This window comes from Seriola dumerili, unplaced genomic scaffold, assembly GCF_002260705.1.
Source record: "Seriola dumerili isolate Sdu_G_001 unplaced genomic scaffold, Sdu_1.0 BDQW01000330.1, whole genome shotgun sequence".
NCBI classification, from domain to species: domain Eukaryota; kingdom Metazoa; phylum Chordata; class Actinopteri; order Carangiformes; family Carangidae; genus Seriola; species Seriola dumerili.
In genome coordinates, this window is record NW_019174585.1 from 389778 (window position 1) to 410115 (window position 20338).

The window sequence follows — 20338 nt, forward strand, 5'->3', positions numbered from 1 at the left end:
AATGAGATTGTATCTGTATATCAACCAGGTCGTCAACCTTAAAAAAATATTCATCACAAAATTTCACATTACTTTGCCTTTGTGCTGACTTGCAAATTAAACCTAACGATATTATTAACACGAGGTTTCGTGTCAAGATTGTACTACTAATTTCATGAACTATTTGACTATAGTAGTGACAAGCATTTTTTTTAAGGCATAGCAAAGCCCAGGTGGCACTTTTGTGTATTTCCTAAAGGGAAAATCCACCCTATAACACTACACATTTTATACTATAATATAATGTATAATGTGATATTATGCATATTATTTTGGATTTTAGAGTGAGTATGTTCAAACATAGAAACTCTCTTTACAAACTTTCAGATTGAAATATGGGTTTATTTGTCATCTCTATAATAAAAACATATGTAATACAAGGATTAAGGTTTAAAAACTGACAAAATGTTAGATAAAACATAAATGCAGGAAAAAACGGAAAATGTTTACAGTTTGTCGGTTTTTTTAAACCATGTGTGAGATAAAAAAAAAATCAGATTATGTTTAAATTCAACAAGACATATACTGTGTAAACATACTTATATTACTACAAAGTAAAAATAAAACATGAGGTATCTAGGTTTACCTGTGTGTGTGAATTTATGGTATGTTTGTTAGTGTGTTATAACATCGAAATCTGTTTTATTTAATACTGGAATTTGAAGTGGGAGAGCCTATAAAGAAATATTTAATAAGACACTGGTTTTGTTTTTGTCAGTATTTACTTTTGTTCACTACAAACCCTGAATAAGGACAAAAAATTTGAGTTCATGTATAGGCCTAGTAGTTTCGCCGCCTAAAACTCCATCTCCCATAAGTCTCTGGTGTGCTTGCATCATCTACGTGCGCCTGCACTTCTGTTTTGCTTCCTTCACGCACATGAGACAAACCAACGTGGCTTTTACTTTTGACAAGAAAGTATTTCACCTATTAAATGTAATTACATGTTTATTAGATAAAAACATTTGCATGCAAACAACGACACCGACGGGACAAGCTGTTTGACTGGTGAATCGGTGACTGGTGAGTAACTGAATGAGCAGAGTTAACGCTTTCAGCGGAAAATGAAATACTACCAGGGCAGGATCTTCCGATCCCCAGCAGTGATTTACAGATGTGTGTGTTCCTTACAGTCCTGACAGAAACATGTTTAATGAGGATGAAGACTGGAGCGACGAACAAGACGCTCAAACCCAGAGTAAGACTGTCTTCAAAAACACCCAGACGGCCAACAACACAAATGTCAAGGTAAAATAAAATCCAGTTTGTGTACCTGCTGCAAACAGATTGCATTGGTATTATGGCTGAGTAATATATCAGTACTAACTAACTTTATTCTCCTGCAGCTAACTATTATTTTCATTATTGATCACTCATTACTCAATGCCCTTAACAACTGTGCAGAGCCAAACTTGACATCTTCAAATGTCTTGTCTTGTTCAGCCAAATGTCCAAAACCCCAAAGATATTCAGTTCACAGTGACACATGACAAAGGAAAGCAGCATATTTTCTAATTTGAGATGCTGAGATGAGGGAATATTTGGTATTATTTCACATTTTTCTGCTTGAAATGTAATAAACAATTGATTATCGAACTAATTGATAACTAATCCATTAATTGATGAACAATTTCAACTCTAACCCTGGGTTTTCTAAATTCACAATACAAAGCAGTGAGTGAGTCAGATTTCTGTCAGAATAATGTTTGAGAAGTTTTTTACTAAATGATTTCTGATCTGTGCATTTAGATAGACATGGAAAGACTTAATGTGCCGCAGTTACATAGAATAATAGAAAAATAAATAAATTAATGAAGCAAGAATGCATGAACATACAGTATATCACATAAAGGTCCAGATATATACACTTGTATATTAACACATTTTTTTCTTTTCAACAAACCCTGCAAATCAGACACTGTGTAAATATTGGACCGTCTTCTGCATATTTTGACACAACCTTGCTGTTATTACCCAGGCCAACATCAGCCCACACATTGTTTAGTTAAAAGAGTAATTATTTAAACTGATGATCTTTCCCTACTCAATCCAAGGTTGTTGGTAAGAAGAGCCTCCTGCGGACCCTGCAGACACTGGGATCAGTACCAGAGTGGAAGAGCGATGAGCACCAGCAGGACAGTGACAGTGAGAGCGAGACAGAAGCAGCTCCGTCACATGCCAAGAAAAAGAAGAAGAGAAGGAAGAGGAGAAAACATGCAGAGACATCAGAGGAGCAGCAAGAGAACGGGGACTTAGATCAGAGTGTAATGGCGGAAAAACCTGTAGCAAAAAAGAGAAACAAGGACAACAAATCTGGTGAGTAATTAACTGAGTCAAGACTTTTATTTTCATGCACAGCACATGTTACAGTGTTCATAAGAATTTAATGGATTCAGAAACAGAACAATGTTGAATTAAAGTGTGTTCTTTCTTCCTTAAAGGCGCCCCGAAGGTAAAAACACCTGCAGGTGAAACAAATGCTCAAGGAATGACAAATTCTGCAAAGATGAACATGAATAAACCAACGAACACAGAGGGACTGACCAGACAGCAGTGGAAAAACAAAATGAAGAACAAGAGGAAATGTAAAAATAAATACAGCCAGAATAAACCTGAGGAGGAAGAGAATAAAGCAGAATCTGCAGATGAACACAAGCCAAAGGAAGAGGTAAACACAGATTCACATAGCAACAACAACAGCGGAGCAATTTCTCAGAAGGCAGCCCAGAAAAAGAAAATGGAGAAAGAACATAAACCACAGAAAAGGAAAGAGACTGAAGAGGGCACTGGTGTATCCTGTGTATCAGAAATACAAACACTGAAAGAGGAAAAGAAGCAGATGCTAAAAGACAAAAAAACAAACGGTGGTAAAGTCGAAAAAGGCGCCGAACCTTCTGCTGATGGATGTGAAGCTCAAGCAGACATCACAGATGATCAGCAGCAGTTACCCATGAAAAGACTGAAACCCGAGCTGAGCAAAGAGCAGAGTCTGAAGAGAGAGAAGCTGCGGAGAATGCTCCACAGCCAGAGAACAGAGCAACAGGAGCGTCCTGCCGAGCACAAGGACGAACCCCCACCAGCACCAGAGGAAGAGGTGAAACCGGACCGCTCGGCCTCCCTCAGGTCCCGCATGGAGCAGCGTTTGGAGTCGGCGCGTTTCCGCTACATCAATGAGGTTTTGTACAGCACGTCCAGCGGCGAGGCCAAGCGCATGTTCAAGCAGGATCCACAGGCCTTCTGGGTCTACCACAAAGGATACACTGCACAGGTTCAGAGGTGGCCCACCAATCCAGTGGACGCCATCATCTCTTACATTCAGAAAAAGTGAGAAATCTTCATCATTGCTGTAACACCAGCATTTTGCATGCGATTTTTACATTAGCGATTTCTTTTCCCTGAGGAATGTGAAAATCAAAGTACAGTATGTATAGTAAAATGTCTACGCTCAAAAATCCACTTGCTAGCTTTTTAAAGCTTTCAAACACATACTCATGGACTTCTTCAGCAATTGCAACTGACCCAGGTGTTATCACATGACCTAAGAGTAGAACTCGGGTCACGGGATAAAAAGTACAACCCATGTACAAAGAACTTGAAATCAAAGTCTTAGTTCACATGAATACATTTTAGCCCGCTCCTTGCTCCATGATGAAGACGATGTAAGCTCTGGTTGAAAGGTCCAGAAGCTAGTAAGCGGATAGTTTATTTTATTAAATATACAACAGTAGATTTGAGTGTCTTTCTGCATGCAGCTCATTTAAGAAACACACATCTGACAGTGATTTTACATCATAGTTGAGTTATTTTGAAAAACAAAATCAGTTAGTTTGCTCACCTCAATTGATGCTTGTTGGACAATCAAACACACAATGAATTACAAATCACAAAATTCACAGTTTATCACAGCAAAAGTAAGACTGGGAATGAATTTTCCGTTTTCAAATTTTCTATTCATTACCTGAATAAGAGAAAAGCAGTACTGTAGAACCCAGCTGTGGAAAAGGCAGGAGATTCTGTATCATCTCAGCTCAACATCTGTACAATCCATCATCATAGTTTGAAAACAGAGTGTGGTGATCCATTTGATTCACAGGGTGTACCAAATGTAGATTTTTGCATTATTTAATACAATATATAATAAATGCACAGTTGCATCTTTATGAGTTAAGACACATTTGTTTAGCGTTAGCCTTTTCCCAGGCGAATAAGAGGACCTTGTCTTTCCATCTCCAAAAGACTAAGAGTAATAAGACATTCTTCACATTTCTTCTTGAGGCAGGTTATTGTGCTGTAGGCCCCAAGCTCCCATTATATACATAATTTATCTGCTGTAAACAGTACAAACCTGACATTACTCTGCTGAAGATGTTTTGACAGCGAGGAGTCATGCAGGAGATGATGCTGCACTGTGGCTGTTCAACGGATCCTTCAGTTAACTGCTGTGAGGAGGAGATGGCCTTGTTAACATAAGCAGTTTGGGAGAAGATAAAATATTTTTGCTCCTGTGAACTTCAGATCTGCCTTGGGTCTGTCTCTGATTGTGACTTAGATTTCACCTATCTAATCTGTTCTTTTTTCAGACCGTCCTCTCTAGTGGTTGCAGACTTTGGCTGTGGTGACTGTAAAATAGCACGCAGTGTAAAGAACAAGGTGCACAGCTTCGACCTGGCGGCTGCCTGTGAGCTGGTTACCGTCTGTGACATGGCCAACGTGAGTGGGGGTCTTTGACATTTTTCTTTTTGCTAATTAATGTACATTTCCTCTGTGATTGTTTTAAAGCAGAACGCATTCTGTCTGTGCAGGTCCCGCTTCGCGACCGCTCTGTGGACATCGCCGTCTTCTGCCTTTCACTCATGGGGACCAACCTGGCAGATTTCTTAGCAGAGGCCAATCGAGTCTTAAAGATGAGGTAAAAGATGTAGTATCGATTCAGAGAATGCATCTTTAGTTTAGTTCATCTTTATGTCTGTCCAACTGTTTTGCACAAATTAATTAATTAATTAATTATTGCAGCGGTGTCCTTAAAATAGCAGAAGTGGCAAGTAGATTCGACAACGTGCGGAACTTCATCACTGCGCTGGCAAGTCTAGGATTCAAAATGGTTTCCAAGGTGAGGCAACAAACAAGATGACATCAGTTTACATGGACAGAGAAACATGTTGTCATCGCTCTTTCAAAATGCAATAGTAAGCCCATATTAACGCTCAACCCTTATTAAGCAAAGGGATAACCTGGCATGTGTTTGAAACCTAAGTAAAAGTATGAAATTAAACAACGTTTACTGTGAGTACAGGTATCATAATTTCCTTTTCCTTTTGAGAAGTCTGTTCAGAGATGGTTCCTTTCATTATTTATAGCATGTGGTTGTCAGCCAGGAAACCTCATGTAGAACAGAATATTTAGAGAAGTGGTTTATTGTTGGCAACAGAGAGTTAAATGTACTGAAGGTAGATGAACATCATGTAAACAGCTCAAACTGAGCAAGACTTCAACCAAATGATGGCCAGTAGCTAAGTTACTGAAGTTAGCAGGACATAATCCATCCACCCAGAGACTGATTGAATGTAAAGAATGACTGCTGTTTTGTCTCTTTTTCTTTCTTTCTTTAGGATACAGAGAATACTCATTTCTACTCCTTTGACTTTATGAAGACGGGAGATGCTCCGGAAAATGTTAAGAAATTTGGACTTGAGTTGAAGCCTTGTGTGTACAAGAAAAGATGAGGGAGTTAGAGAACTACATAAAAGTGTGAATCATTTTTCACACATATTTTTTTCTGTTGATCAGTTTATCAATGGACTCTATTATTTTTTAAAGCAGCACAAGGTTGTGCACTTTTATTTAAATGTATCATAGACCTTTGATACATGTTTGTTCATAGATTTCAATATAGTTGAATTATGCGCAGCATATGTACATAATTTCTTTTTTTTCAATACAGTTTTTACAATTGAATTTGATTATGTGCCATCAGTATCTAGGTGCATGTAGGTTCGCTTTTTTAAGCAGACACCACTGAGGTTAGTGGTTGGTTCTAATCAGAGAAAGAACTCGCCCTAAAAGTTAAAAGTTATAAGTTAAAGGTGAAATCTACATACATGGCACACTGGGTATGCCCTGCTAACTTTTCATAAGAGGGCAAGTCATGTACAGGTTAAGATTGTTGTATGGAAGAAAACCCTGACAAGTCTTTATAAATATGTGATGTTATTGATGCAAAATACAAAGTTTGCAAAATGATTCTCTCTTGTGTGTCTGTGTTGAACAATTTGTACTTAGTTTTATCCAGTAATGAGTGATTGGTGTGGCACTTTAGCTTTGATATTGTTATTTAATAGAAATAATTAACTTGAGAAACTGTAAAGGCAGAGAGATGGTAGAGAATTTCCAAAGGAAAAACTCCAAATGAAACTGAAATTATTAGTGTGGTGACTAATACCTGATTCACTCAGTTGCATGCATAATCAGTTGCCACAAGAGGGAGCAACAACACTGCAACCTAATGTGGGAAGTGAGTTCAGTCTGTCTGCATCTGCATCATATACTGTAAGATAGTTTATTTATAGAATTACTCCTGTTGTCACAGCAGATGTCCTGATTAATGTAGTCAACCAAAGACATCACAAGGCCAGATGGTGAGCAAAGTCACAGCCACGTCTGTCAGTCATCTCTGCTGTATCTAGAAATGCGTTTATTGTGGTACAATATGGTTGCAAATGACACAAAACAGCAAAGTGGAAAAAAAATTATTTGTTTGACTTTATTGACAAAAAAACCTTAGAATACAATATGCATAAAAACAAAATTCAAGTGAGGTGAAAAAGTGCAGAAATAATGCATTTAAAATCATTAATGCCAATCAATCAAAAGTAAAAATTTGAAAACAACTGATGTTCAAGAGCATAAACAGTGGATCCTTCCACTTTAAATGCTACAGTCACAGAAATCATAACTCGTGCTGCGGTGCCAGTAAGCCTTCATGATTAGATTGTGCGCAATGTAAAGCCCCCCGAAGCCCCTTTATCTTCACACCGTGCTCTTCACATCAATGACTATAGAGTAACTGATCAGTTGAGCGTATTCCTTACTGTCTTTTTCCGTCACAGCTGGCTTCTTGAAATCAGGAGAGCCGGGCTCCTGCATCAGAGTTGTCAAGGCTGAGAAAGACTCCTTCTTCTGGGTTTTAGAGAGTGTTGCATCAGCAAGACAGAAGGATAGAAGAAAGAGGACCAGAAGTTGTTAACTTGCAATAACAGTGAGCAAAACCAGAGAAGCCAAGGTAATCTGAAAGTGAGGATTTCTGAACATATTTCTGAGGGAAAACATAATTTAAACACACCTTATATTGTGTCCTGTGATTTATTGTGCTGTAAAACATAAACAAAAAAAAAAGTTGTATTAATCATCTGAATAGTCCTGTTTCGAGGGACTTGTAGTGCTGAACATCACCACTAGATGACACTGTGGCTTAATCTGACACAGTCAATTTGACTAAACAAGTTGCAGGTGCGAATGCATTATGCGTCAGGAATATAGATAGAGACGAGCGAGGACCTGAGTCCTCATCATTGATCTCTGATGTCAGAAGCAGCAGCTCACTTTGTACATTATGACCCTGGTGATATTAACTCAATGAAGACCTGCTGCTGTCAAACCGTGTCCCCAGCACTGGATGGGACAGGGACAGGGACAGGGGGTTGGCGTTAGTCCCAAAATAGCTTCTCTCCTGGGGAGTCATGTTTTCTTGTGTATGCTTGTTGTGCGCTGTGTGAGTGACCTTCCCAAATTAGCCTGACAGGACCCTCCCACTGGAGCGAGGGATAATGGGACAGAGGCTCTGTCAACCAATGGCACCTTGACCAAATGTTCTGACCACAGAGGCAGGCCTATTGAAGTAACCTCTGAACCACTGTTGTGCTGCACAGTGCAACATTATTCACAGCGAGGTCTGATCTGATCCTGACAAACATTCTTGAGAAAAGTTAAGAATTGGCATTGAATGTGGAAATGTGGAAACTTCTGCAGGCAGAAACCATAAACACTTCGAGGATCGTGACAGATATCCCACATCAGTCGTAAAAGACGAGTGACTCACTGATTTTTTTCCAGCAGCAATAAGACTAAGAGATGGATTTGTGGATTTATTTCATTGATAAATGGCAGCTTGAATTTCATTATACTAATAACTTCCGAAGATGTGTACTTTTTGAACCTTTTACCTTTGCTTTTGCATTGTGGTATTGATGATAGCTCACAGCAGTCTACTGCAGATATTGCCAGAAGTAGCACTTCTAGAGGCCAAGGAGGAAACTGGAAAATAAATCTGTTGTTCAAACTGACGGAAGGAACATTTTCTACCTGTCTACAAGCAGGGCTGCGGTGGCAGCAGCACCTGTCTGCTTCAGCCACATTGCTTCCTGTTTATGAATAACTGCAAGATACTGGGGTTTTGGTGAGTTGGGTAAACGATCCACACATCCTGTTTGTCTCAGCGTTGCCCTCATTTGCCCGTCGACACATTACCTGCCGAGCTGCAACCTGTCACCTGTGGAGGCGTTTAACTCACCAGCACACCCAGAGAGTGACGATGAGAATGACGATAATGGCTGCGGCCGAGGAGATGCAGCTCAGGGCTACCAGCACTGCAGAACACACAGACACAGTAGACAAAAGCCACAAATATTAGACAAACATCTCAGCAAACCTCATCTTGAAACTGATCACATACCTCAGCATGTTGGTATGATTGAGAATTTCTTGAATAAACATGTCACTGTTTTTGCTGAATGTCGATGGAAAATACAACATGGTGGGCACTTACCAAACTGTTTGTCCTCGCTCATGACTTCCACTTGAATCTTGACCATGGCCGTGTGGTGATAGAAGGATGCCCAGCAGGTGTACAGGCCTTCATCCTGCTCTGTGAGCTCCGACTGGAAGACGATTTCAAGCCTTTCCACGTGGACAAATGAGCCATCACTCCTGAAACACAAGTGACTTTTTAATTGTCAAAGTTTTCTTTGAAGGAAAAGTTTGACATTTTGGGAAATATGCTTATTTGTTTTATTGCCAAGGAAGGTGCAGAGAACATTGGTACCACTCCTCTGCCTGTATGGTTACTGCACATAAACCCCCATAAAACCACAAACTGACATTTCTACATGCTGTTTTTTGTGCAGAACAAACAAACACGCCATAGTGTTCATTTGTGAGCATTTTTAAAGGTGCTTGTAGGTGAATTATGCCACATTTGGACAGAGCCAGGCTAACAGTTTCCCCCTGTTTCTATTCTATATGCTAATCTAAGATAACAGCTCCTAGCTGTAGCTTATTTAGCAGAGAAATATGAGAGTGGTATTGATCGTCTTATCTAACTCTCATCAAGAAAGTGGATGAGTGTATTCCCTAAAATGTCAAACTACTCATTTAAATTCATATCAAAATCATGGCCTCCAGCATTAATGTTGTGCAAACAATCCAATGTTTATATTTTAGGATGATCACTCTTAATGCCGAGTGTATTCTTTCAAATGGTGGGAATATTGAATTTTGTGCAGCGCTATGTATGTACAGGTGCTTCCTCAAGACGATGAGGTGGTAGATTATAGAGGGTACATCACCTTTTACAGAGGAGGTCATACTGTGGTACATTGCCTTCGACTTGGAGCAGTATCTTCTGGTTGCGATGTTTTTCCTGGAGAGCTAGTCTGTGGATGACGGGTTCACCGCTGTAGCGGTTTTGCAGAGTAGTTGTGTGGTTCAGGACTCTCACAGCAGAGATATCTGCAGAAAAATCAGATGAAGCATGCATCTTTGGATCTCTGAATGCATTTATGAGAATGTTTACATTTGGAATAACTGAAGTGTACTTTTATTCATATGATTTTATTAACTCTGTCACACTCACAGTATCTGGGTACATGAACAGTCCTCTTCTCCATGATCCCATGTTCAAACTGGTACACACAGGTCAGGTCCTGGCCCTCATGAAGGGCCAAAGGAAACTGATATGTCAGCCTGGTTTTCTGGGCGCGTCCTTCATACTCTACGTGCAGCGATGTCTGGCCTTTAGCCTTTTCAGGAAGAACCCAGGCGAGGTTCGTCCCGACACCCTCCCCTCTGCATTCACACAGTGCCAGCCAGAGAGTGTTGCTGTCTCTCTGCGGTCTCACAGACACACTCAGCAGAGGGGCTTCTGAAAGAAAACAAGGGGTGACAGGAAGGAGATGAGAAGCTGTGTGAGGTAGTGTGTGTCACAGAAAGAAATATTTCAAAGAAATAAGTAACGTACTGTGCACAGGAATGTGTATTGTTCTTTTCTCTGGTGCTTCCAAACTCGAATGCTTCACCATGCAGGTCAAATTCTGACCAGCATACAAAGAGGACAAGAAGTTCACAGAGCTACGGGCTGAAACCAAACCATCAGCCTGGACTTCAGGCTCTGCCAGATAACTGATGATGCTGTTGTTACTGTTTCCAACATGCCAGGTAATAGCTGCTGCAGAGGCAACACTGTCTGCACAGCAGTCCACCTTTGTGAACTGTTCACCATCTTTCCACTCAGTGCTGGAGTTGATGGTGACGTTAGGGCGAGCTGCATGGGAAAGAGAAGTTAAACTACAGGAAGTGGGGGGGTTTCACTGGAGAAGAAGATAAAATCTATGGTGAGCTTACATGGCCAACTATGTCCGCTACTCAGAATTATCCATGGCTTGATTTGTTGAACATACCGCAAAGAGGGAGTGTTAGGCTTCTGTTCTCTGGCTCCTCAAATGCTGGGTGATTTATCACACACTCTGCAGTGAACTCCCAGGGCGAGCAGGCAGGGAGGAGAAAAACTCCCCTGACAGAGTGGCTTCCATTATGAGAAGTGAAATTGGACCAAGAGACTCCAGACACACCCTCTGGTAGAAGCCAGGATACGTTGGCTGCAGGAACAGCATCAGCTGCTGAGCACTCAATCACCCTGCGTCCATCTTTAGTCTGCAAATCAACTCGGATTGTGGGAGGGACTGACACGAAGGGCGCAGAGAGAAGGTTCCACATTAATGTTACAAATAATGAGGGAAATTCATCATGAAAGAAATATTTGCAACGAGTTTCACCTACCAGGCTGTATGACATGTGATTGAACTGTGATGTTGAGTTGCAGCATTGTTTTAAGGTGGTGATAGGAGAAGACACATTCATAGAGGCCAGCGTGCTGAGGCTCCACAGGACCCTGAACTTTGAGGCTGCTGCCAACCAGCTCCAAACCCTCAGGCAAGGGCCCGTCATCTCTAAAGAGAAAAACAGCAAATACAATTCAAGCTTCAGTTTAAATGTTTGACCAATGTTAAAACATTTCACGTAAAATCTTGATTATTTGATCAAAAAAAGTCTAAATCTGGTTCCTGCTCTCTATCACTTGTGGTTTGGTGGCACCAAATGTGTTACCACATCCTCCACAGGATACGTACGTTGTTTCAGTCTATGTGCACAGGAGAAAAAAAGTAGAATCGAAGCCATTTGTTTCTGAAAAAGGGATGTTTTTTAGCCATATTGGTTTTTTTTTGTATTGTTCCCATGAGAAAAACAAAAAAGACATTGATAACTATATCAAATCAAAGAAAATAAAAAATAAAAATACATTTACAAGCCAGAAGTTGTCAGATTTTACATCAGGCTCATCTAAACTGACAACCCTGTGCCATGTTTCTGAAAGCTCTGTTATATCTGAGTTAGCACAAAAGAGTTCATGTGTCTGCAAAAGCAAGCAAAGTGGATGTGCCATTGTTAATGGTAGTGAAAAGCTGAAATTTAATAGATATTGTACTATCTATAAGCGTACAGTATTTTTTTACTCATCTAATTCTCAGTAAAACACGAGAACTGTCAGTCAGCATTGTTACACTTTGTTCAAATGACACTTCTGTTTAGCAGCTGCCATCTTGAGCTGTCCAATGACAGGAGCGTTCACAAGTTGCAAACAGGGAAATCTTTCCAATCAGTACCTTCCCTCCCACATGAAACTGAAACAATTGCAATTCTCAATAAATAAATAAAAAATTAAGATTCAGATAACCCTGATGACATTGTTGGGAATTTTTTTATACTCCTCTAACAGAAGAGTTACTGTTTTCACAGGTTAAGTAGTTCACTCCATGACAAGTAAACTGAAGCTGTGTGAAATTGATGGAGTCCAACTTTAACACCAAATATTTCTTACTTTTTGCAGGTAACATTGTAACGTGGCACATTCCCAATGACCTGTAGGCCAATAACGATTTCACTCTGTCCTTCCTGCAGCTCTAAAACTTCAGCACCTTGGAAGTCGCCACTGTTGAGCCCCGGCTGCGAGTCCAAGTGAACCCCAGACAAATCTGTCGAAAAAAAAGAACATCTGTGTTTTCTTTGACTTCTACCTCATGAACATCAGGAGAGTTTTCCAAATGTGAGACACAGACTACTCACAAAAAGACGGCAGTGTTAGGACTCGTGTCTCGCTGTGTGTAAATTTGGGGTGGTCAAACACACAGGTGACATTATAGCCCTCGTATGCAGTTGCAGGGAGGAAGACTGAGCTTCTTGACATGTCTGAGTCCGTGTTGTTTTCTCTCTGCAGCTCTTCATCAATGTTCAAAGCCAAGGAGATGTCAGCGTCAGGTCTCCCTCCAGATGAAATGCATGAGACCACCCAGAACTCATTTCCTCCTTGTTGTACCATCTCTGCTTTAACGGTCACATTTGGCCTCACTGCAGAGCAGGAAGAAAGGCAAGAAGAGTTATTCTTTCACAAGGTCTAATGTTTTTTCCAGCAAATTAAAAAGTCAGATAGCAAGTGAAGGCTCAGGGTGTTTTTGTTAAATAGGAAGCTGGGGCCGGATGAGCTGAATGTTAGCTAAACACAGGCCATAAGGGGCTTCTGCTTGGGTTTTGGAGAGTGCTGACTTAGGCTTATCACCTGTCCCATCTGTTGGCCGGGCTACAGCTGAGAGCAGATGTCTGGACCAGCTGCTGTCCAACCAAAGCTGAGAGAACCACAGGCTTTGATATAGGGAATACGTAGAGATCAGAGTCTATTATCAAATACATAAAAGTTGTGGTGTAATGCAATAACCAGCCATCCCTAATGAGTCAGAGAAGTGAACTAACACCTCATAATGGCTCGGGTGCCGGGGAGGGGTTTGTACAATTAAAATGAGTTAAAAGCACAGGCTTTAAATAGTCCATCTGTTAACACCTACAGTCATGTGTGGACTAGAAAATTACTGAAGTTGCAGTACTTTAGTGGAGTGTAAATGTATCATGGATAAATGAGCTGGCTGGCCTGGCCCATGCTAATGGAATAGTTATCATACAGTCAGCCATTTGAACATACACTGTATCCATGGAAGGATTTGGACAGAATGTGTGGAAGCAAAGGCCCTTTTTAAAAACATTAAGCACACAGAAATAAACAGTCAAATGAATGAGTAAAAAATTCAATAACTGAACTGCTTCGAAGGCAAAGCAGCTAATAAGTCTGTGGCCAGTGGTAGTAGAACAGTTTATTTTTCTTTTGTAGTGGATGTCATCTCTCTTAATATGGTGGCATGACAAGCAAGGTTGATGACCAAATTGAAGTATCATGATCTACCATACAAAAATATCCTCTCGGTTTGTTTTTGCCACCTATTTTATCTAATGTGTGTTATGAAAACTAGGGCCTACATATGGGGTATAAATTTAAACATTACTGGGTCCGATTGTGAAACACGGAGGTGGCAACAAAACCAAACTCATGTGGGGTTTTGCATCTGTCCTACCAGCTGTTTCCTAATGATGATTTGTGCTGAAGATAATCTTTAAAGTTTTGCATGAGCCTTGTTGTTATGTAAACATTTAACAAACATTTGTAAATTCATATGTTAAATACTTCTCCATTTTAAGCCCACGTTAACTGATTTCTGCCACTTGGAGGCGGTGGAAACAAGATGTAAACACAACACTGACACATTTTCTGGTTGTAAATTTGATACAAACAGACATCCTCCATCCAGCAGAGAAACATAAATGTTGATTTTGAGTCGTGTCCATTGATGAATGGCAGTCTGATATTCTCTCTCCTCTTACTTCTGTTTTGTTCTCCACCAACTCGCTAACTTTGACTGCTGATCTGCTGTTTGGTCGAGAACAACGTTGGTAAGTGGGTGCAGGCCTGAAAACCAAAACAACGCGCTGAAAGGTGTTAAATTGCTCCATAGTTCTGAGAGAAACTACAGCCGGCTCATAATCCCTCGTCATCATGATCAACCCCTTTCCCTACATACACACTGTAATTTTGTCCACTGTCATTATTGGTTGTGGCTGCTTTAAATGTACTTGATGAAAGTCTATGGACCAAAATGTTGTGACTAAATAAAGTGAACGTGCTGGATTTCTAATTCCTACTCAATTAATATTTGTTGATCCTATGCACTTATCATTAGTTATGATGTGCAAGAACTTTGTTGGCATTGAGTAAGTACATTTTGTTTTCTTTTTTGGTCATAAGAATTTGGAGAACTGCAGCCACCAAACTGCATGCTGCACTCTGATATGATACAATATGACTGTTATTAATTATTTACTGGGTTGTTGCTGCATTATGTTGTTCCATATGCTCGGCTCCAGTGAAAGATGGCATTCCCACATGAATGCGTTACACTGTGCATTGTGATTTATAGTCTGTCACTGCGTATGTGGAGCAGAGTGAGAAGCAACGACCAGTGTGAAAAACCAGCAGGAGGCAGTTATTGTTCCCTCTGACTTCATGCTGAGTCATGATACATGATTACAAAACTCTGGCTGGTGATGCAACACAATATATACACAATATCACCCACAACAACACTGAGATACACACACACACACACACACACACACACACACACACAGCTGTACATTTGAGCGTACCATAAGTTTCCACCCTCACTGTGGTGTGTTTGGGGTTTGGGAGGGTTGGATGTTGAACGACGCAGGTCACGCTGTCCTCGTCCTGCAGGTAGGTGGGGAAGCGGAGGATGCTACTCAGGGTGGACGTGCCGTTTGAGTGAGCTGTGTTACTCACACTCACAGTGAAGGGGTAATCTGAGGGAGGAAGGCCATTGACCAACAAGCGGATCTGAGGCGTGGGCCTGCCGCCAATGGCAGAGCATGACACCGACTGGTAGTGAGTACCGTTTATGGTCTCTGCATTGACGAGGATCTGTATATCAGGACGAGCTGTGAATGAATTAACAAGTAAACATGTCATCCATGCAGATGTGTCTTGGGTCAAAGATCATTTCTAGTGCTGCAGTTATGACCTTTTAGAGTATGAAATTTTCCTCTCAACCTCATCAGGTTGACTTTTTCACACAAATATAAAAAATAACACATTATCGGCTTGGCTTACCTACTACAGTGACAAATGCACTGTCAGAAAAATCCTCCATCTCTGTTTCAAACTCACAGATGTATTCTCCCTCCACGTCCACACTGGACACCCGCATGTTAACTGTGAGGTTGGTGATAGAGTCTGGCTCTGACAAGTCACTTCGGCTGAACGGCTGACCATTTTGAAATCCTGCCAGCCCCTTGGATTTAGAATAAGAGTTAATCTTGCGTTTCCACTCGGCTTTCTCGACCTCTCTGTTGCCCAGATATCTACAGCTCAGGTACATCATTTCTCCCAGGACTGCAGTGACGTTGTGCGTGATCTCAAGGGTTGGCTCTTCACTCGAATCTGAGACACAGAGCAACAGAGCAACACAATGTTCAGTGATAATGAGAGGTCAAAAGTTCACCCGAACCATTCTGAAATTACAAACACAAGCAAAGCACAAATGTCTTGAGGGGGGAAAATGTGATTGTTGTTGTTCCTGAGAGGACAGACAGCAGGCTGATGGATGTCTATTGTTGTGCCTATGAAAGGGGTTTCTGAGCATCCTATTGTCTCTCACTGGTTAATTCAAGCTGTGATAGATGAGGCAGACTAACCGGGTCAGTGGTTACAAGGTTGTCAGTCATTTTATCATGATTAGAAAGTGTGAATGACTAATCAATAAAAACAAGACTAAGAGCCTAAAGCCATGCTAGCAGTGTGCTGAGCTAGATGGTAATGTCAGCATGCTAACACGGTTACAATGACAATGCTAACATGCTGATGCTTAAGGTGTGTTTACATGCTAACATGAGCTAAGTAGTTGGTGTCCTCAGTTTTGCAGGAGTTTGGTCATAAACCTACAGAAGATAATTTCGATGAAAATGAAAATAGAAATGTAAATTAAATTATTATTGTTTTAGTACTCAGGATAGTCAGGTCATAAATGTTGAAAGGAAAAATGAATTTGAAAAAAAGATGCAAAAGACAGGAAATGGACTTTGTGGCACACAATTTATAAATGCTGCCTTGTCCAAGCTGTGTATATTTAATAGGACTCCATTATGTTAATGTAATGAAAACCCAGACACCAGTGACATCCTTCCTCCACGCTGCTGAGGAATCAGCTCCGATTAGGGGAGGTTTCAGAGGAAAGGACATTTAATAGAAGCTGACGGGTTTTAGCACTTGCAGGAAGGACTGTGTGCAGAATCCAATGCATACCAAGTCCTCTTCACTCTGCTTCCTCTGCTGACTTCATCAAAGTGCACTTGAGGGCACAGTTTGCTCTATCAGCCAGGAACTTCTATTCAGCTTTAGGTGCATGATGAGTAAAATGATGACAGTCTGCTTCATGGATAACCATTGAACATGCAGCCGGCTGCTGCAGTCGAAAAGAAACTGCATAAAATGCTGTTAAGCTGAGAGGCTGGAGGTCTTACTATAGATCCCAGCAAATGGAAACAATGTGGAGTCTCCAAAGCCTTTTAAGAGGAAAGGACACAGAGGGAGTAAAATAAATATGTTTTATCAGTTCAATTATGCCTAGTGGGTTCATAATTCATTTGCCCTTGCAGGTTATTGCCAAAATAAATGTCAGCCAAGCATGGAAAAGACACACCTTAAGGATACAAAATAAGTAATAACTGTGGAAAAAAAATCATGCATTGATGCACTGCATCATATTTCCTGGGCCTCGGGGGCTTCTTTTTCTCACCAAAAGCAGCACCAAACACAGACACAGCAAGTCCTTCTTTGCAGACTGGGGATGTGGTAAACAAATAAGAGTTTCGACTTGAAAAACAGCTTTTTCACCCGTTTAAACTTTCATCTCCAGCTGCAAGTCTCCGTGACTCTGCAGAGACTGAACCCAAAACCAAACAGCAGGATCTCTGAATAAAGTGTAGCCTGCAGAGAGTTTTCCCCTTTCACAAAGAAAAGAACAATCTTAACAACCCTCATATATTAACTTTAAAAGCCTGTAAAGGAACTAATGTGGTTTTAGATGACACCATCAATAATGATCAATAATAATGAACTGACAGAGTAATTAAACAAATATGCAATCAGTAATAAATTGCAAAAATAGTTATCATTTAAACATGCATCCAGAATGTGGCTTTATTGCCTGTGTGCATTTATAATTGGACTAATCGCTTAAGAAAACCATGGCAGCACTGTTGAGTGTAAATGCCACAGGTTAAATAAGACCTCAAGGGCCAGTAAAAGAAGCTTATAAACAGCTGACAGTCACAGATGGATTGTAACCCTGCAGACTTACCCTGAATTTCCAAGCAGTGAGCAACATTTAGGATGAGACCCAAAATCAACAGTCCTGAGCATCCCATGATGGTGTCATCGAGTGAAATAGAGTTGGATCAACTGACTGTATGTCAGGCATAAGGGTATTTAATGAGTGCGTGCAAATGTGTGTATGTGCATGTTCTGTGGTTTATGGTTAGAGGTGCACACCCTCTACAGCTGACACTGACGTGCATGTGCCATTGTGCGCTTACTATATGTGTACATGCACACACACACACACACACACACACACAAAGATACTGTAGCTGTGTGTAGAACCACTTCTCCTTTTTGATTTCTAAAACAATAACCGTGCATGAGAGTCACTGCGGATTTGCATGTCTCTTAGAATTTCTACTTCTCAGATGCCAAGAGTCTGTTTTTTTTCCAAGTCCAAGTCACCACACGGGACGAGTCTGTTCAGTCACTCAGCCACCTCTTATAGCAGATCGCCTTGGGAAACAGTAAAGCCATGCATCATTCATCCCCGCTGGAGCCTCTTGGAGACCGCCTGTCTCGCTACTGCTGGTGCCCAGCAGTTTGGGAAAATCACTCATTTCTGGGTGTTGTTTTATGGCATAATGCACCTCTAATTCACTGTGTGTGTGTGTGTGTGTGTGTGTGTGTGTGTGTGTGTGTGTGTGTGTGTGTGTTTTTTTCAATGTATTTGCTGAACACAATTTGTCACCCTGCGCGGAGAACTGAAACACATGTGGTTGAGAAAGACGTTGTGAGGGCTCCGCATTACACATCATTTCAGGACAGTCAATACGAATTTGCCATCTTTTATTTCCTGTACAAGTAGAAAGGTGTTGACTCATTCACAGCACAGGAGATTGACAATGAATAAAATGACCTGACGTAGCAAAAAAGAAACACTGCTACCAACACATTCTGACGGCAGGTAGCTGGTTAACGGCTTTCTGACTCGTCTGGTATGAAACTGGCAGCCGTAGTGAGAAACTCTGAAGCCTGTGAAAGTGGCTTTTACAACAAAGAAAAGAGATGTCTCATCCTCTTTCATTCTCTATTTCACACACACACACACACGCGCACACACACACACACACACACCAGAAGAATCAATCTTCAGGTCGGCCTGCAGGGGACAAACATCCATTAAAATGAATTAAATGCCTTTTTCCATCTACTCACCTCCTTTAAATTGCAGTGTATAAAACCTGAATCATATCTTGTTTTGTTTACCAGGGCTCTTAGATATACTATATATATATATGTATGTACATACATATATACATACATATATATATAAATATATATATCAAATTATGATGTTTAATCCCTTAAAGTTCCTCTCCAGACATGTTTTAAACTATGTAAAAATACTCTGCTATGATCGATATTTTGTTTAACATGGTTTTCCCACATAAAAAATAATATTAAAATCTATCCCTGTCAGATTACCTCTCTGCATCCTTTGGGAAAGAAAAGACAGATCTGTTTTTCTAGTTATTACAGCCTATTGCTGCACAAAGCTCAGGCATTTTTAGCACTAACTGATGGATTACTTGTCCCTGCCAAAAGAATACAACAATAGACGATACAACACGGACAAATTTGCGCCTTAGATCTCGCGAGAATATGGCACTGAGACAGAGGCAGCTAACGGTACAACTGTTAAAAAACCACGGGTCTTAAAATGTCAAGTTACTGTGATAAAGAAGTTAGGTGTTGTCAAAGGTTGCTAGCTGACAGAAGCTGTGCTTTGTGATGCAACAGTTAAGGCGGGCACAGCTGGTGATGCAAAACAAAAATCCTCCATGGGCCAGACCGTCACACAGCTCTGTTGGTGGTTTTGCTAATGCTAAATCTTACACTCTGCTTATTTCACTCATATGTCTTGTATTACATACAAAAATTCCATATGGACAGATTAACAAGGTTAAAAACTTGATTTTCTTCAGAGGGGGTCTTTAAAGTTACTTTTTCCGTGCACATCTCACCTTAATCTCCATTTGAAAGTCTTTCAAAGCGTTTCAAGTAATTGGTATCTAAGTGTTAATCAAGCCAAACTATCATATCTCAGTTTCTTTTTAAGTTTCTCTTGAGTTACTTTCTTTTAAAAGACAGACTGAAAAGCAGATGAAGGGATAGCAAATCAGGATTTTTTGAATCTACATTAACAAATCATACAAATCAGCTTCAGAGCCGCACAGATGGATGAGAGACGCTTTGTCGGGATGTTCTAAGCAACATTAAAGATCTTATTACTTCCAGTCTCGCTCTCCGACTTGATTCTGACCATGGATGATCATATCTCCGGAAGGTAAAACACAGTTCAGTCTATTACCCAAATTGCACGCAACATTTGATTTTGAGGGCAAACACTTGACATGGAGTTGAGTATATCTCTTAAAACCCGGTGTAATCACATGAACATGGAGCTGGAGGTAATTTTTTCCTGCTAATTAAATTACCTGAAGTGGTTATTCCCTGAGGGTAGGCGGAGGTGGAGTGGAGTTTGGAATAGGAGTCTGGAATATTTCAGTCTTGTGTGCCCTACTGTCTGTGAGCTAATGTGTTTTACTGACAATGAATTGTTAACATTTCACAGAAAAGGTATTTATACATTTCACAGATGTATAACTGGCATCATTTTCAACGTGCTGT

General features: G+C 40.6%; 2 protein-coding genes across 2 annotated transcripts; one reads left to right on the forward strand and one right to left on the reverse strand.

The window, feature by feature from the left end:
* The first annotated feature begins 913 nt into the window (after positions 1 to 913).
* rrp8 (ribosomal RNA processing 8) lies at positions 914 to 6279 on the forward strand. The gene is made up of 8 exons (XM_022759732.1): positions 914 to 1062; positions 1173 to 1287; positions 2094 to 2355; positions 2481 to 3363; positions 4620 to 4749; positions 4842 to 4948; positions 5053 to 5149; positions 5649 to 6279. The coding sequence occupies exons 2-8, from the start codon at positions 1186 to 1188 to the stop codon at positions 5760 to 5762; spliced, it is 1695 nt and encodes a 564-aa protein (XP_022615453.1). The 5' UTR covers positions 914 to 1062; positions 1173 to 1185; the 3' UTR covers positions 5763 to 6279.
* A 541-nt stretch (positions 6280 to 6820) lies between these two features.
* Positions 6821 to 17794, reverse strand: LOC111232319. The gene is made up of 14 exons (XM_022759774.1): positions 17685 to 17794; positions 15437 to 15766; positions 14956 to 15264; positions 12493 to 12774; positions 12248 to 12401; positions 11149 to 11318; positions 10770 to 11051; positions 10331 to 10633; positions 9947 to 10234; positions 9660 to 9822; positions 8861 to 9021; positions 8606 to 8681; positions 7379 to 7406; positions 6821 to 7215 (listed from the first exon to the last, which is right to left on the reverse strand). The coding sequence occupies exons 1-14, from the start codon at positions 17749 to 17751 to the stop codon at positions 7066 to 7068; spliced, it is 2763 nt and encodes a 920-aa protein (XP_022615495.1). The 5' UTR covers positions 17752 to 17794; the 3' UTR covers positions 6821 to 7065.
* Between the last annotated feature and the right edge of the window lie 2544 nt (positions 17795 to 20338).

Bases quoted from the DNA above. Each gene is read 5' to 3' on its own strand.
- rrp8 (XM_022759732.1), top strand. From the start codon at position 1,186: ATGTTTAATGAGGATGAAGACTGGAGCGACGAACAAGACGCTCAAACC. The intron at 2,356-2,480 runs GTGAGTAATTAA...TCTTCCTTAAAG, and splicing joins AAACAAGGACAACAAATCTG to GCGCCCCGAAGGTAAAAACA. The intron at 5,150-5,648 runs GTGAGGCAACAA...TTCTTTCTTTAG, and splicing joins GATTCAAAATGGTTTCCAAG to GATACAGAGAATACTCATTT.
- LOC111232319 (XM_022759774.1), bottom strand. From the start codon at position 17,751: ATGGGATGCTCAGGACTGTTGATTTTGGGTCTCATCCTAAATGTTGCT. The intron at 11,319-12,247 runs GTAAGAAATATT...TTTTCTCTTTAG, and splicing joins TACAATGTTACCTGCAAAAA to AGATGACGGGCCCTTGCCTG. The intron at 10,235-10,330 runs GTACGTTACTTA...GTTTTCTTTCAG, and splicing joins AATACACATTCCTGTGCACA to AAGCCCCTCTGCTGAGTGTG.